Source organism: Antechinus flavipes, chromosome X (assembly GCF_016432865.1).
Source record: "Antechinus flavipes isolate AdamAnt ecotype Samford, QLD, Australia chromosome X, AdamAnt_v2, whole genome shotgun sequence".
NCBI lineage: Eukaryota > Metazoa > Chordata > Mammalia > Dasyuromorphia > Dasyuridae > Antechinus > Antechinus flavipes.
The window spans coordinates 39,840,472-39,857,206 of NC_067404.1; the positions used below are offsets into that span (position 1 = coordinate 39,840,472).

At 43.3% G+C, this 16,735-nt stretch overlaps 1 protein-coding gene across 6 annotated transcripts in view; it reads left to right on the forward strand.

The window, feature by feature from the left end:
- Positions 1-16,735, forward strand: part of ARHGEF6 (Rac/Cdc42 guanine nucleotide exchange factor 6) — a 112,704-nt gene that overhangs the window by 37,176 nt on the left and 58,793 nt on the right. For all 6 annotated transcript variants that reach the window (XM_051969324.1, XM_051969322.1, XM_051969325.1 and 3 more), the window contains one exon: positions 6,930-7,000. In XM_051969324.1, coding sequence (XP_051825284.1) covers positions 6,930-7,000 — 71 coding nt within the window. The remainder of the gene's footprint in view (positions 1-6,929; positions 7,001-16,735) is intronic.

Here is a 16,735-nt window from a genome sequence, read left to right on the forward strand (position 1 = left end):
TGCTGACATTTATGAGAGGGACACACTGGACGAGAAAATGGCAAGCTACTCCAGTGTCTCTGCCAAGAAAACCCCATAGACTTTATGGTTATTATCTCATTTGATTCTTTAAAAATATAGGAGGGAAGTACTCTTATCCTCATTTCGACAGATGAGGAAACTGAGGCAAAGAGAAATAAAGTGACTTACCCAGTCACACAGCTAGAAGTGTCTGAGGTGGGATTTGAACTCGAGTCTTTGCGACTCCAGACTCAGGGCTCTACCCACTGCCATTTAGTTGCTCCATATTTGGCCCTCAGTCAAGAGGGACTACTGTGGGGATTAGGTTTCTTCCCTACACTTCCCAGCGGGGAGGAAAAAAGATTGTGATATGAAAACCTGGCCTGGCTGGAGTGTCTGTTTGGGATGTAAGAAGCCCTCTGAATTTCCTAGCCTTGTGGTCCTGAGCCTGTCACCTACCCTCTGGGAAACTCAGTTTCCTCATCCGGACGGTGGGGAGGCTGATAAATTCATGCCTGTTGTAGCTGCTTCACTGGGCTGCTGGAAAGTTGGGATGCCATCATGGCCTGGGAATTCCCAGGCTGCCCATCAGTGCCTTCTCCAGCTGCGCTTACAGATGTGGAGCGCTTACAGATGTGGAGCGCTTTGCAAACTTCCGAGCGTTCGGTAACGCCTGAATCCGTTCAGTGTCCTGGCAGAGTGGAAAGGCTGAGGTCCCGTCGCGTGCTGCTTCTGAAGGGTGAGCAGTTCTTTGGGCGGCAGCCCCGAGGGGCCGCTATCACGAAGCTTTAGCAGAAGGACATTAGACTGCAAGTGCAAAAGGAATTAATCATTCTTCCTGGGATTATTTTGGGGCAGACAAACAGGAGAGGGGTGCGACTGGTGATCGTCGGCCACTCCGCGTGACCGTTCGCCTCCACCTTCTGCCTCGTGAAACTCCGTATTCCAGCCCAAGCGAGAGCGGGGATCTGTTCTGCTGCAGTCTCTCGGGTTCCTCAGCCCTCCTCCCCTCTCCCCCCCCCCCCCCCCCCCCCCCCCCCCGTCCTCTGGACCTTAGCCCCATCCTGCCTGGGATTGCCTTTAGCTGCTTTTGTGCATGGGATGGGAAGCTCTTTGAGGTCAGGGACTCTGTCTATTTTCATTTTTTTGTTGTTGTTGTTTCTATCCCAGAGCTTAGCACAGTGTTTGTCGTGTAGGAGGTACTTGATACTGGCTTTTTTGTTTATTTATCAGAAAGGAAATGTAGACATCCATGAAATGCATTATTCTGGTAGTTAATGATGTGCCTCAGTGAGAAGTGTAGACGATGCTGGGTTCTTGAAGGGTAGGCGAGTGAAACGTGAGGTCCGGTAGGTTTACCTCAGCCACACGGGACCCTCCTTTTATATAAGTGACATTCTGACCGACTGGCCATTTCACCTCCCACCTCCATGCCTTTGCCCAGGCTGTTCCCCCAAGTGTGGTATATCCTCCCTTCTCTCCTCTGCCTCTTGCAACGAGGAATTCTTTCTAGCTTCTTTCTAGGCTCAGTTTCAGTACCTGTTATGTGAAACCCCTCTACCCCCCACTAGCTGATAGCGCCCTCCCCTAGAAATGATTTTGTACGCGGGGAATATTTGCTTTTCTCTGTACGTCTTATGTCTTCCTCAAAGAATAGGAGCTTTTTGAGGCCAGTCGGTCAGTAAGCATTTCTTACGTGGCTACCTGCCGTGCATCAAGCATGACGCCGGATACTGGGGATGCGGAGACAAACGTGGGGCGGCTTACTTCATACCGGGGGAAACAAGAGGTACATATACAAATATAAGGGAAATACGGGCACATATTGGGAGGAACTGACGGTCGGGCTGATGAGACAGGGCTTCACGTGAACTGCATCACGCTCCTTGTCTTTGAGGCCCCGGTGCCTAGTGTGGTGTCTGGCGCTGTAATTTGCCAATTGGTCTATGTTTATTAATTATCATTAACTTTATTAATTAATAATAATTATTAACTCAGATATTGGGTTAAGTGGTAGGGATACAAAAAGACACTCCCTTCCCCCCGAGAAGCCAGTGGAGGAGAGCCCGAGCAACAAACAGGTACAGATAGTCCTATCCGGGAGAAGTGGGAAGCAATCTAAAGAGAGAAGGCCCCGGAATTCTCTGGGTTTGGAGAAGGCTTCCTGGACAAGATGGGATTTTAGTGGGAAGCCGGGAAGATCGAGAGTCAGAGCTGTCGGACCTGGGGGCCTGCCAGAGAGGAGGCTCGATAAATGCTGGGTGAATGAACTGATTGAAAGGCAGATGTGGGGCTAGATCGTGGGAGGCCCTTATCCCAGAGCAGCCCAGCTAAGTGGGGAGAGGCTCATTCCCATTCAGGCCCCAGGAGGAGAAATTTGTCTCTTCCCCAGCTGCCCTTGGAGACTCTACCGCTTGGGAGAGGGGCTTCCACTCTGCCCGCGGACCCTGCCCACATGAAATCCCCGGTGGTGCTTATTGCTGTAGGGCATGATGAAATGGGTGCTCGGATGGCCTTGGGATTACTTTCCCTCCGCCCCGGTCATCGCTTTTGTAAGCTGGGCTTGGAATTCCGCTGCCAGTTTGGTATTTAGACTGTTTGTTTGCAGTCCCCATGGGTATAGGCCATATTGATTTCATGCCCAGAGCTACTGCTCAAGTCCCAAAGTGCCCTTGGCGCCCTCTAACCATGGAGCAGGCAGCAGGAATCCATGTTAAGGGTTGAGGTGGGGGTGGGGATGGGGGGAAGGGAGAAAGGAAGCCAGTTGGGAAGGGAGCTTTGCACTAGGACTCAGAAAGTTTTCTGATGGCTATTTCTTCTTCTTTTTTTAATGAAACCTTTTTATTCCCAAAACATCTGCATGGATAATTTTTCACCACTGACCCTTGTAAAAACCTTGTGTTTGAAATTTGTCCCCCCTTCCCTCCACCTCCTCCCCAGAAGGCAAGTAAACCACCATATGTTAAACATGTGCAATTCTCCTAGCTGTATTTCCACAATTATCGTGCCACACGGGAAAAATCAGATCAAAAAGGAAAAAAAAAGAGAAAGAAAACAAAATGCAAGCAAAGAACAACAGAAAGCAAGAAAATGCTATGTCGTGATCCACACTCAGTCCCCACAGGCCTCTCTCTGGGTGCAGATGGCTCTCTCCATCACAAGACCATCGGCACTGGCCTGAATCACCTCCCTGATGAAAAGAGCCACGTCCATCAGATGGCTGTTTCCACTGGCTGTTCTGCCTCTGCTTTGACCATATTTTCCCTGAATCAGCTGAATTGATGAGTTTCTGGGTCTGGTAGAATGATCTGGAAGTAGCGATCGCACGTGTGTACGGGAGTGCGCATGCGAACGTGCACGGGACTGCCCGGTTCTCACTTAATAACTCTTTCCAGTCTCGTGACTTTCATTCCCTCCCTGGATCTTCACATATTCCTTCCCTCCATGTTGCTCAGGTCACAGTCACAGCACACTGTGCCACGTGAAAACAGGCCTTGATTGCTGGAGCTGCCTTGTTTCTCCTAAATCTCTAAGTTGCCACGTATTTCTTTTGATTTTACGTTTGCTCGTTATGTCACTACCCTGCTCAGATGCCTTCGGTGGCTGCCTATGGCCACTATGATAAAATACAAAGTTCTCAGCTTGCCATTCAAGGTCATTTGCCGTCTGGTTCCCATCTATTTTTCTGGTCTTTATTTTGTGCTATTTTTCAGACTCTACGTTCTACCCAGAGCGTTGGGCTCTGCCTCTTATTAACTCTGTGACCTTGGGCTGGCCGATGACTTCCCCTCCTTGGGCCTCTATTTCCTTGTGGATAAAACGAGGGGGTTGGGTCATCTGGCCTCTGGGGTCCCTTCCAGTTCTACATCAGTAATCTGTGCTCAACATCCCCACGTATGGAAGAATGGCACATGTTTAACCTGTATTGGGTTCCTTGCTTGCTATGGGAGGGGGCAGGGGAAAGGGAGGGAGAAAAATTTGGAACGCAAGGTTTTGTAGGGGCGAATGTTGAAAATTATCTTTGCATGTATTTAGAAAATCAAAATTACTTATTATTTATTAATATTAATAAAAATTTTAAAAAGAAAACTCCAAGGGGCTTCCCAAAGAGTTGGACATGACTGAACAAAAATAATACCCATAATGCAGAGTAGTTGTTTCAGTTCGTGTCCAGCTCTTCGTGTCCCCCGCAGATCACATTATCCGTGGGGTTTTCTTGGCAAAGAAAAAAAAAATCTATTTTCTACCTCCACGTATTTGTACAGGCCATTGTCCCCCCGTGCCTGGACCACTCTTTCTCCTCGTTTCTGAATTTCCGGATCTTCATCTTTTTTTTAGCTTAGTTCCAGCTCAGGTACCGCTTTCCCCCAGGAAGCCTTTCTTTATTTCCTTCTCCCAGTTGTTAGTGTTCCCTCCTCCTTCAGATTCCCTTTGATTGCCTCTTATTTACTGGTTGACAGACTGGTTCCTGAGGCAGGGACCTAGTGATTTTCCATCTTTATATCCTTAGTGCTTAGCTTAACACCTTACACATAGCAGGTGCTTAAAAAATATTTGTTACATTGGATTGATGGTTTTCCACGGTTTTCCACTATGTTCTTCCGCATCGGTCTGTTGCCCACTGTTTGCATGCTGTCCTGCCCGTGTCTGCTACTCCTCTCTGATCTAGACCTCAGGCTCCAACCCCGAAAGGATGTGACTCCCTTCTGCCTTGGTTTTTGCTCCTCAGAACCCCAAATCCTGGGGTAATGTTGAGGCAGGTGACAGAATAGGCCCAGATGAACATACCAAAAGCCGGCCTTAGGAAACCCTCAACACAGTTTGAAACAGGCACATCTAGGGAGAGAGGTGGCAGTCCACACCTCTCCAGAGAACAGTGGGTTCAAGATAACTCACATTTACGTAGCATTTCCTGTGTTCCAGGCACCGTGCTATTTCTCACAGCTCTGTCACAACCTCTGAGAGGAAGGTACCGTTATTATTCCCATTTTACAGATGAGGAAACTGAGGGAAACAGAAGTTCAGTCACTTACTCAGGATCACACAGTGTCTGAGGCTGAATTTGCACTCAGATCTAGCTTGCCATCAATGAGAAATAACCCCAAGTGGCATTAATTGCATCCAGAAGCAGTAGCTTCCCTCTCAGAAGAGGTCTGTCAAGTTCAGGCTAGAAGCCCACATGTCAGCTATATCAAAAAGGACATTTTTTTGGTAGTGTAGGACTTGGACCAGATGGTCTTTGAGGTCTGACTCTATGATTCTGTGAACAGGCGCCATATCAAAGTTGATTCTTCAATAATTCAACTCAGAAAAATGCAAATCAAAACAATTCAGGGGTACCCCCTCACACTTATCAGATTGGCTAATATCACAGAAAAGGAAGATGAGAGATTTTGCAGAAGATAGGGGAAGACTGGGACACTAATACATTGTTGGTGGAGTTGTGAACTGATCTAATCATTCTGGAGAGCAATTTGGAGCTGTGCCCCAAGGGCTGTCAAACTGCGCATCCCCTTTGGTCCAGAGTGTCTCTACTGGGCCTGTATCCCAAAGAGGTCATCAAAAAGCCACACGTACAAAACTATTTTTGGTAGCTCTCTGTAGTGGCAAAGTGTTGGGAATCGAGGTGGGAACGGCTGAACGGGTTGTGGAAAACGAATGGAATGGAATAGGATTGTGCTCTGGGAAATGACGAGCAGGATGATTTCAGAGACGCCCGGAGAGACTTACAGGAAGTGAGGCCGAGTGACATGAGTAGAGCCGGGAGGTCATTGTACACGGCAACAACAAAACTATACGATGACCAACTGTTCTAGACTTAGCTCTTCTCAGCAATACAAGGAGCTAAGACAATTCCAATAGACTTGGGATGGAAAATGCCGTCCTCAGAGAGAGGGAGAACTATGGAGTTTGAATGCAGATCAAAACACACTATTTTCACTTTTTTCCTTTTTTTTCTTTCTTCTGGTTTTTCCCTTTTGTTCTAATTCTTCTTTCACACCATGACTCGTGTGGAAACATGTTTAACGTGATTCTCCATATCTAGTGTATATCAGTTTGCTTGCTGTCTTGGGGAGGGGCGAGGGAAGAGAAGGGGGGAAAATTTGGAGCTCAAGATATTCCAAAAATGAATTTTGAGGGTAGCTAAATCGTGCAGTGGATAGGGCACTGGCCCTGGAGCCAGGAGGACCTGAGGAGTTCAATTCAGACACTGAATGCTTATTAACTGTGTGATCCCGGGCAAGTCACTTAACCCTAATCGCCTCTCAAAAAATGAATGTTGAAAAGTGTATTTACATCTAATTGGGCACACAATACTGTTCCCCACACCTGGGAAATTTCAGGTCCCCGAGACGTGGCTGTGGACCTAATGAATTAACTAAAGAATAATTCCATCTCTAATGTTTTTGCTTCTTTTGTACATTTCATTTGCATGGAATTGAGAGACTGTATATCTGCTGCCATTGTAAGTTTTGAACTTGGAGTCGGGAACTTGGGATTCTGGTCTCAGTTTTGCCATGAAACTATCTGTGGGATTTTAGACAAGTCCCCTGACTTCTAACACGATGGCCTTATTTAGGTTGAGTTAACTACAGTCTCCTCCATTTTGTAATTCTCTGATTTAATAAAGTTAGGATCAGGCTTCCTTAAGAATGTCTGTTTCTGGAGGTGGCTAGGTAGCCCAGTGCATAGAGCACCAGCCCCGAAGCCAGGAGGACCTAAGTTCAAATCTGGCCTCAGACCCTTAACACTTCCTAGCTGTGTGACTCTAGGAAAGTCACTTAACCCCAGGTGTCTCAGGATAAAAGCAAAAAGAATGTCTATGTCTTATCGATCACTGTGGAAGTCATTGCATAACCTGTCAATGAATTTAATGCTAGGAAAGGATCATGTCACTCCATTAATCACTTCAGTGTCTCTTTTCACAGAGAAACCCGGCTCCCCAAAGACGGTAAAAGGACTTGATACTCTCCAGCTTACCAAGAATTACTACAATGTGGTGAGTCTTAAACTTTTCATTTCATATGTGTCTAGGATCGAATCTGTAAATCAAATGGTCCGGTAGTGACGTGAGTGTTTTGTCCAGTGACCGACCCAGCGAATTCTCCTCTCTCTCCAACCCCTCCAGTCGCTCGTTTGACTTCTACTTCAGAAATAGTCCGCCCCGCCTTCCGCCCTTGTCTTATTTCCTTCAATTTAGCAGACAAATACTAACTAGGAATATGTTGTCATTATAATTATAGCTTTATCCCAAGTCCCACAGTGAGGTAGAAAGAATGAGCAAAGAGCCTGGCGCAGAAGAGAATCTAAGAGCACTTGGAATGTTTGAGAAGGATGGGAGAGCCTAGCTATTGGCGCAAGAACGGACTATTGCATCAAAACTGCTAGGAAAACTTAGATTATCAGTGTGGTGGAAAGTAGCTACAGAGCAGCATCTAACACCACATACCAAGATAATCTCCAGCTAGGTACGTGACATAGCCTTAAAGGACGATACCATAAATTAGAGGACCGAGGAAGAAATTGCCCTCTGGATCTGTGGCCAGAAGAGTGATTCATGACAAAAGAAGGGATAGAGAGAGATTGCCGAACATAAAATGTGTACTTTGGATTACACGAATTTAAAATTTTCTTGGCAAATGCACAGTGAAGCTAAGATGACAAGAGTAGCAGGTAACTGGGAAGGAAGTATCGGAAGCGTAGAAGGTGCCTCTAAATAAGGGAATGCCTGGAGAGATAATGGAATAGGAATGCGATGAAATACTCTTGTGTCGTAAGAGACGATGGAGGGAATGGTCTCAGAGAAAGTTGGGTATGGACCGATGCAAAGTGAAGTGAGTGAACAGAGCCAGGAGAACAATTTATACAATGATAACAATATTGTAAAAAGAAACGACTCTGAAGACCTTATGATCTCTGATCAATACAATAATGAACCATAATTCCCGTGGACTCGTAATAAAACAGGCTTTCCTGTTATCGTCCTTCTGATGAGAGGGGATGGACTCGGTGTGCAGAATTACACATGTCTTTTGGATATAGCCAAAAGTATGATTTTGTTTTTCTTGATAACGCATATTTATGACAAGAATTCTTTTATTTTTCTTTATTCCATTGAGGGAAGGGAGATGGGAAAGAAAATGGATTTTTGTTCATTGAAAAATGACATTAGAAAAAGTATACGAGAGAGGGGAGTTGTGGGATCAGAGGGCCTGTTATAAAGGTCAGAATGATGGGAGCCATGTAGTTCGGGGATGTGGCAAAAGCAAAAGATGGGACAGAAAAGCTGGTGATTGGCTTCTTGATGTAAGGGAGAGCTTCGTCATGATAAAGGCTGGTCCCAGTATGGAATGGCTGGTGGTGTGGTCCAGTGGAAAGAGTTGATTCTGGAGTCTGAGGACTTGGGTCCAAATCCCACCTCTGACACTATTATTTGTGACTTAAATAAGATGGCCTCTGAGATCCCTTTTAGCTCTAGCTCTAGAATTCTGTGACCTTTCAAGCAAAGGCTGTTTGACCACTTGTTGGGGGTATTGTGGTGAGGATTTTTATTCAAGGCTCAATTGGACTCTTTGGCCTCTGAGGATCCTTCCAGCTCTGAAATCCTGTGATTTTGTAAATGTCAAAGACTGTCTCCAAAGTCAGAAAGGGGCTGTGATCTGTACCGGAGGAGGGGGGTGTTCCCTACACCCCTTCTTCCCAACCCTCTACGACAGATCTTTGAGGCACTGAAGACGTGTAAATTGAATCCCTTGGCTTAGCAAGAGTTGAAGTGTTGAGATGACAAATGAGAGGCTTTATGGTGTTGGCTTGGCCCGGCCCCACTGTGACACATTCAGCAGTCCTGCTGTGCTATATAAGGATCTCTTACTAATACCTGGAGACATTTCACACCCACCACCCTAAAACCCTCAAGGCCAGGAGAAAGAGGCCCTGCAAAGAGCCCCTGAAAAATGGTCAAATGAAATTGTCAGGGCCCAGGCATCCTGGGAAAATTCAGTGAGGAGATTCTGTCCCCCCCGAAGATAGAGGATAGACTAAAGACCCTCCTGGGTGCTCCTTTCCCACCTTCCCCCAACAAAGCTTGCCAGTGTAGCTCAGATTTGAGCTCAGATGGACCTCATCCAGGCCAGGCTTCCAGCACTGGCCCCTCCTCAGTCACCTCTCCTGGGTGGGGGAAGGCATGTTCACTCTGTATTGCTGGCCCTTTCTCCCCATCCTCCCCCGACCCAGGCTTCTCAGTCTCTCCTCCTCCTTCTGTCCGGTGTCTAAGAACACACCTTGGAGCTTTAGCTTCAACAGTGCTGAGTATCATGCAGTGGGAAAGCATTGGATTTGGGTTAAAGGCGCTGAGTTTGAATCCCACTCTGACTCTTACCATCTATGTAACCTTGGATATGTCACTTGCTTCAGTTTCCACCTTTGTAAGACTTGATTATCTGTAGGGTCCCTTCTGGCTCTAATCTATGATACCATGAATTTCCTGCCCCTAGGTGCCCTTGGCCAACTTTGATGGTTTTTTATGAATTCAAGCCCTATGGCTACATCTCGAATGATATGAATGCTCTTTTTTATTACCAAAAAAGAAAAGAAAAAGTGAACTTTTTTCCCCCTTGTCCTGTACTCTTCTTTTTTTATTTTTATTTTTTTTTAATAATTATAACTTTTTATTGACAGAGCCCATGCCTGGGTAATTTTTTACCTTATCCCTAGCACTCACTTCTGTTCCGGCTTTTCCCTTCCTTCTCTCCACCCCCTCCCCCAGATGGCAAGCAGTCCTATATATGTTAGATATGTTACAGTATATCCTAGATACAATATATGTGTGCAGAACCAAACAGTTCTCTTGTTGCACAGGGAGAATTGGGTTCAGAAGGTATAAATAACCCGGGAAGAAGAAACAAAATGCAAACAGTTTACATTCATTTCCCAGTGTTCTTTCTTTGGGTGGAGCTGCTTCTGTCCATCATTGATCAATTGAAACTGAGTTAGGTCTCTTTGTCGAAGAGATCCACTTCTGTCAGAATACATGCTCATACAGTATCCTTGTTGAAGTATATAATGATCTGCTCATTTAAAGTGAACTATAGTTAATATGCTCAAGATTTCCTCTTTAATGAGAATGTAGAATCCAAAAAAACAGCTTCTAATTATAGTATGGGTTCTTTTATTTTATATTTCTTCATTCTTAAAATTTGTCCAATTACAAATAAATAATCCATGCAACATAATACTTTGATATGCACTTTTTTCAGACAGGTAAGAGCGATAACCAAGAATACATTGAAAATGAGTTTTATATTAAATAATCAATTACAATATACAACTGGTCATTCAGTTAAATTTTCAGCCCAGTTCAGTATATACACTGTTTAAAGGTGGATCACTTTACTTTTTTATTTACAGCTTTTTATTTACAAAACATATGCATGGTAATTTTTTCCACATTGACCCTTACAAAAACCTCTGTTCCAAGTTTTCCCCTCCTTCCCTCCACTCCTCCCCCAGATGGCAGGTAGTCCAATACATATTAAATATGTTAAAGTATATGTTAAATCCAATATATATATAATTATCTTGCTGCACAAGAAAAATCAGATCTAGAAAAAAAGAAAAACAACTGAGAAGGAAAAAAATGCAAGCAAACAATAACAGAAAGAGTAGAAATGCTATGTTGTGGTCCACACTCATTTCCCATAGTTCTCTCTCTGGGTGTAGCTGATTCTCTTCATTACTGAACAATTGGAACTGGTTTGAATCATCTCATTGTTGAAGAGGGCCACGTCCATTAGAGTTGTGGATCACTTTATATAAAACACCAATATATACAATTTTCTTACAGGCCCAAGAAATGAACATACATCACAGCTTTATTTTTTATTTTTTACTTTTGGATAGATAAAGCATTTATTAAGTACTTTCATAACAAAATTTTTTTATATTTTATATTTTTGAGTTTTACTTTGTCTCCCTTATTCCTACCTACAGTTAAGAAAACACATTGAAGTTATGCAAAATCTTTCCATAAAAGTCTTTGTTTTTAAAATTTTTTTATTAAAGCTTTTTATTTTCAAAATGTATGATTGGATAATTTTCCAACATTAACCCTTGCAAAACCTTGTGTTCCAATTTCCACCCCCCCTTTCCTCCACTCCCTCCCCTAGATGGCAAGTAGTTCAATATATGTTTAACATGGTAGAAATACATGTTAAATCCAATATATACATTCATCTTTCTGCAATTATCTTGCTGCACAAGAACAATCAAATCAAATGGTAAAAAATGAGAAAGAAAATAAAATGCAAGCAAACAACAAGAAAAAGAGTGAAAATGCTATGTTGTGATCCACACTCAGTTCCCACAGTCCTCTCTCTGGGTATAGATGGCTCTCTTCCTCACAAGATCACTGGAACTAGTCTAAAGGTCAAATTGTTCAAGAAAACAAATATCTCCCACCCTAATGAAAATAAAAGCTCTCAAGGAAAATTAAATTGAGAGAGAGAGAGAGAGGAGAGACAGAGAAAAAGAGAATTGAGAATGCTTCAATCTGTATTTAGACACATTCACTTCCTTCTCTGGATCCATTTTAAGTCTTTCAGAGTAGTCGTGGATGATTGTACTACTGAGCAAAGTCATCCCAGAACATTGCTATCACTTTGTATATAGTACATTTCACTTTGCTTGAGTTCATGGAACACTTTGCAGAGTTGTTTGGTATTTTTTTTTTCAGAGAGCATCCTGCTCATCATTTTCCAACTCACAAATCCTGGTCCCTTTGTATTCCAATAGAAGATCCGGACCTGTCCCAGCCCCACCCGGATCTGAGCCAACTTTGGGGCTACACCCAAAAAGCCCCCCTAGCTAAATCTTCTATTATAAAAGGGCCACGCTGGGAACCCCCTCTTGGCAGAAATCCCAAACATGCTAGCCATATGAGGACCCACTGTCCACTGGACCCTCTCTCCGGTGCCCTCCTTATCTCTACCTTCACCCATCTCCTTACTTCCAAAACCAATAATTAACCTCTTTTATCAGTCTAGCTCTCGGGCCAATAAATGCCTTTACTGGGGACTCATGCCGCTACTAGACCTCATTTACCGCCGTATCCTTGTGCTGAATCCAGGAGGGTTGTAGGGGAGCTCTGTTTGACTCCCTGTACCCCAAACCTGCCACTAGACCTCAACTAAACCCTAATTTCATTTAGGTACCCCAAATCTAGACCTCAACAATTCTATCATGAACACGTACCACAGTTTATTGAGTCATTCCCCAATTGATGGACATCTAGATTTCCAGTTATTTTGCTCTGAGAAGAGAGCTGCTATGAATATTTTTTTGTACATATAGGTCATTTTCTTTTTTATTTTTATTTTTTGAAATCTCTTTTGGTGTTCATGCCTAGTAGTGGTGTTGTTAGGTTGAAGGATATTCATGAATTTATAGTCCTTTGGGCACCGATTGTATCTTTTGATCATTTCTCAATGGGGCATGGATCTTATTTTATAAATCTTATAAATTTAACTTAGTTCCCTCTCTTTGAAAAATGAAGCCTAATCAGAGAAATTTGCTTAGAAATTCTTTTTTAGAATTGCTATTGATAACATACATCCCAGCTTTAAAAAAAGTTGTATCATAGAGTCTCTAAGAATTCATATACAAAAATGTTTATAAGCTTGTGAATTTTGGCAACAGATACAAACATGAATTCCAGGTTACCCTATTCTTACCAGCAGGTGCTGGCAAAATTGACAAACTCCACAAGATTTTATAGAGATTATCAAGTCAACATTTAAAAAAGATTATTACTTAGAAAATTGCCATGGATTCTATTTTGCATTGCACTTAGCTTTCATTTAAGCCAAGTATTTTATTAACAGAAGACTACTTCCTTGGTAGACATGTCTCATCTTTGCAGAAATAAGAATTGTGGAGATTATTGCATCAGCAAACTTGTGAGAACTCTTCAGACATCTCATTTTCCCAATAAATTGCAGGAAATCTCCCTATTCTTTTAAGACTAAGTCTTCTAATATCTGTATTATGACATAGTTCAAAGTGTATTTTAATTTTTTCCAGAAACAATGTTCAAGCCAAGTAAACACTTTAGAACTGATTTCTCTCTCTTTTTTAAATAATAGCTTTTTATTTTCAAAACATACAAAGAGAGTTTTCAGCATTCACCTTTGCAAAACCTTGTGTTCCAAATTTTTTTCTCTTTCTCTCCCCCCACCCCTCCCTAAGACACAAGTAATCTGATATAGGTTACCCATGTACAATTCTAATGTACGTATTTCCACATTTCTCATGCTGCCCAAGAAAAAGTAGATCAGAAAGGGGAAAATGAGGAAGAAACCTAAAAAACAAGCAAAAAGCAACAACAAAAAATTGTATTGAAATACTACATCGTGATCTACTTTCATTACCCACAGTCCTCTTTCTGGATGCAGGTAACTCTCTCCATCACAAGTCCATTGGAACTGGTCTGAATCAGCTCATTGTTGAAAAGAGCCACATCCACCACAATTGATCATCATATAATCTTGTTGCTGTGTACAGTGTTCTCTTGGTAGTACTGATTTCTTTCCTTTTCTGCCTGTCCTGTCACCAAATTAATTTGGTATCTCTTAAAATAAAATATTTTAAAGTTATTTAATTTTCCTACTAATGACAATGCAAGATTTAGGGATAAACAGTACTTGTTCTATATACTGAGTCTCTGGCTCTGATTTGGTGGACTGAACCAATAAATGTTCAACTCTAAGCCTATCAACAGATGAGAGACTGTGTAGATAATGAAGTCAGCTAAGTCTCGATAGCTATTTCTGGAAGGAAAAAGAAAAATACTTTCAATTCGGTTCTGAAATACTTGCTAATTTGATTATCTAATCTTTTGTAATTAAATTCTACCTTTCTTTATCTTGGAAGAAACTATATTGTAGAATCCAACAGAGTTTATGAGTTAATTATTTTTAATAATAACTTTATATTTTCAAAACACAAATAAAGGCAGCCGTCAACTCCTACCCCTGCAAAACCTCATTCTCCATTTTGTTTTCATTTCTCTCAGGGCTCGGGTGGTCTGTAGAAGGCAAGGAGTCTTTCTAAACTCTCTCCACTTCGAATATCCACAGGGATTTCCAGTGTTGCTGGCTTTTTTTGAATGATTTGCCTCTGGCCAACACCAGTGACTTTGAATGGAACTTTGAATGGACCTTTGGAAGTCCATATTGGGGCCACTCTGCAATTCCTAGTACTCAGTGGAGAGGGAAAAGTGCTGAATTTGGAGATGGAGAAATTGGATTCACTTCCGGTCTCTAATGTGTAACGGTGCCTACATTTTTAAGCCTTAGTCTTCTCATCTGTAGAATAGAGGTAATCATAATTATGCCTCATGGGAGGCTGGGGAAGATACCTTAGAACATAAGAGAAATGTGAGTTCTTGTTTTTTTTATTGATTTTCCCTTCTGGATGGGTTATTGAGCTAAGTATATGGCTGAGGAAGCTATCACTCCACAGGCTTTGGCGTGGGCCCTCCTCTCTAACTTCTAGCCTTAGTGAGTTACCCTCACAAGGTCACACGGACAAGATATATCAGAGATAACTGTCTTAACAAGGTTAAAAGGCTAAGTAATGCTATCATGAGCTGGCGAGAGAAGCTCAGACACTTGTCCCTTGTGTCACCTTGGACAAGTTCCTTCATTTTCTTGTGCTTCATTTTCCTCATTTTATAAATGAGGACGTTGGGCTCAATGTCCTATCCGGTCCTAAATCTAAGTTCCCAAGATCCTATGATTGAGAAGATACTTAGGGCTGTAACGTGCTCACGTTTGTATGTATTCCTATGTCTCTATTCCATTGATATTTTCAAACACTCTCTCTTTTGTGTGTGTGTGAGTGTGTGGGTCAGAGACAGTGTACAGATCATTTATAGAGGAAAAAATGGCAGCATCTCAGCCTGAGTTGATCGGGTCCTCTGCGGCCATCTCTCTAGTTTAGGCCACACCAGAACGGGAATGTCCTATTGTATTCCCCAACAAGTGGTCAGGCAGCGGGAGAGTAAAGCCCTCTCGGGCAGGAGAGCCCACTGGCTCCCACTTATTCTTCCTGCTTCTGCCCCTGGGACCAGACAGAAAAAATCGCTTCCCTTTTTCGTTTGCCGGCCTTTCAGATACTTGAAGACAGATTTCATGTCCTCCTTCGTGTCTTCTTTTCTTCCAGGCAAAAATGTCCCTGGTTCCTACAATGGATCCTTCTGTGGTGAGGGAGGGGAATGGAGATAAGAACAAAAACTCATGGCAGTTGAAGTGAGAGACTGAGAACTATATTTTCCAGTTCTGAAGAATTAACAAAAGGCATCTTGGAATATATTCATTCCAATAAGCAGCCTCTTCTCAGCTGTGCAGCCTTTATTTTAGGAATAACTGGGCTTACTGCCTTCAATATCCAGTCTTCTTTTCTTCTTCCACCCCCTTCTCGCATCCCCTGTCCTCTTCTCGCCTCCAATTACTTTTAAATCAGGGTTTAATGGCTCTTTACCCATTATCTCATCACAAGATCTAGATAGATCTGGAAGAGATCTTTGTCCCAATGAGGAAAGGAAGACCCAGGGAGTACTGAAAGCCGCTTCCCTATGGTCACGTAGAATAAATGGAAAAGTTGTGATTAGATCTCAGGTCTTCTAACTCCAAATCAAATAGTCTTTCCGTCGCACCATCTCCCACCCATTCTTCAGTAAGACCCCTCTTATTCTGAGTGTCTTTAATTAAGTCAGCCTGCTTCCTGTCTCCCCCAGATCAGGAAATGGCTTCTCACCATTGTTAGGTTTTGTCATCCTGGGAAGGAAACTCACAAGGGCACAGGAATTCCTCCCCACGTTACCGGAGCATCTTCCCCTCCCTTCCCCTCTTCCTACAAATTCTCCCCAGGGTGAAGGGGAGAGGAGAAAGAGGAAGGACACTAACCATTCCCCATGAGTACATTGCCATGGCTTTGACTCCGTGTCAAAGTTTGGCTACTCTTATGAGTATACTTCGCACCCATGAAACAGAAAAGCAAGATCTCCCCATCTTCCCAGAAGCCAGCGCGTGCCAAATTGGCCACAGACACTGAACTGCCTGACTTGAAATGGATTGGGATTTTATCTCCTCTCAGACATGGCCAGATGGTATGGCTCCCAGGCTGTGGTTTGGCCACCCCTGGTTAATTGATTGGAATCTAGAGCGTGGGAACGAGAGCCCAGCATCCTTCTGGGACCCGGGGCAACGCAGAAGTGTTCTTCTGCATTGGTAGCTTTTGGGGCCGCTGACCTTAGCTTACTCCCCCGCCATATGGGAACCCCTGAGTGTTTCCTGTGACATCGTCCCCTGTTGTCCAAAGAGCGTTTAATTGTCCTCTTTACTCGCGCTTCCAATCACCTTCCTCTGAGCTCGGACTTTTCCTTGCCCACTGTAGTTTGATGTTCTGTGCCAGGAAGACTGGAAACAAGGAAAATGAGCCCATATGTCTTAGCTGCCAGGTTCAATTAGAGGATGCACCATTTAAGCCGTTACAGAGAAAACAGCAGACTTAGCACGGAAAGCGCATTCAGGTTATATTTAGCCCGACTCCGGTAATGTACCAGCCTTTCTCTCTGGGCCTTGTTTCATTAGAGCTGCTCCACCTGGCCCTGCTCTCCAGGTGACTGATGGAAGGGGAGCATTTAGCACTTCAGGGTTATCGGAGCTAATGCTCATTT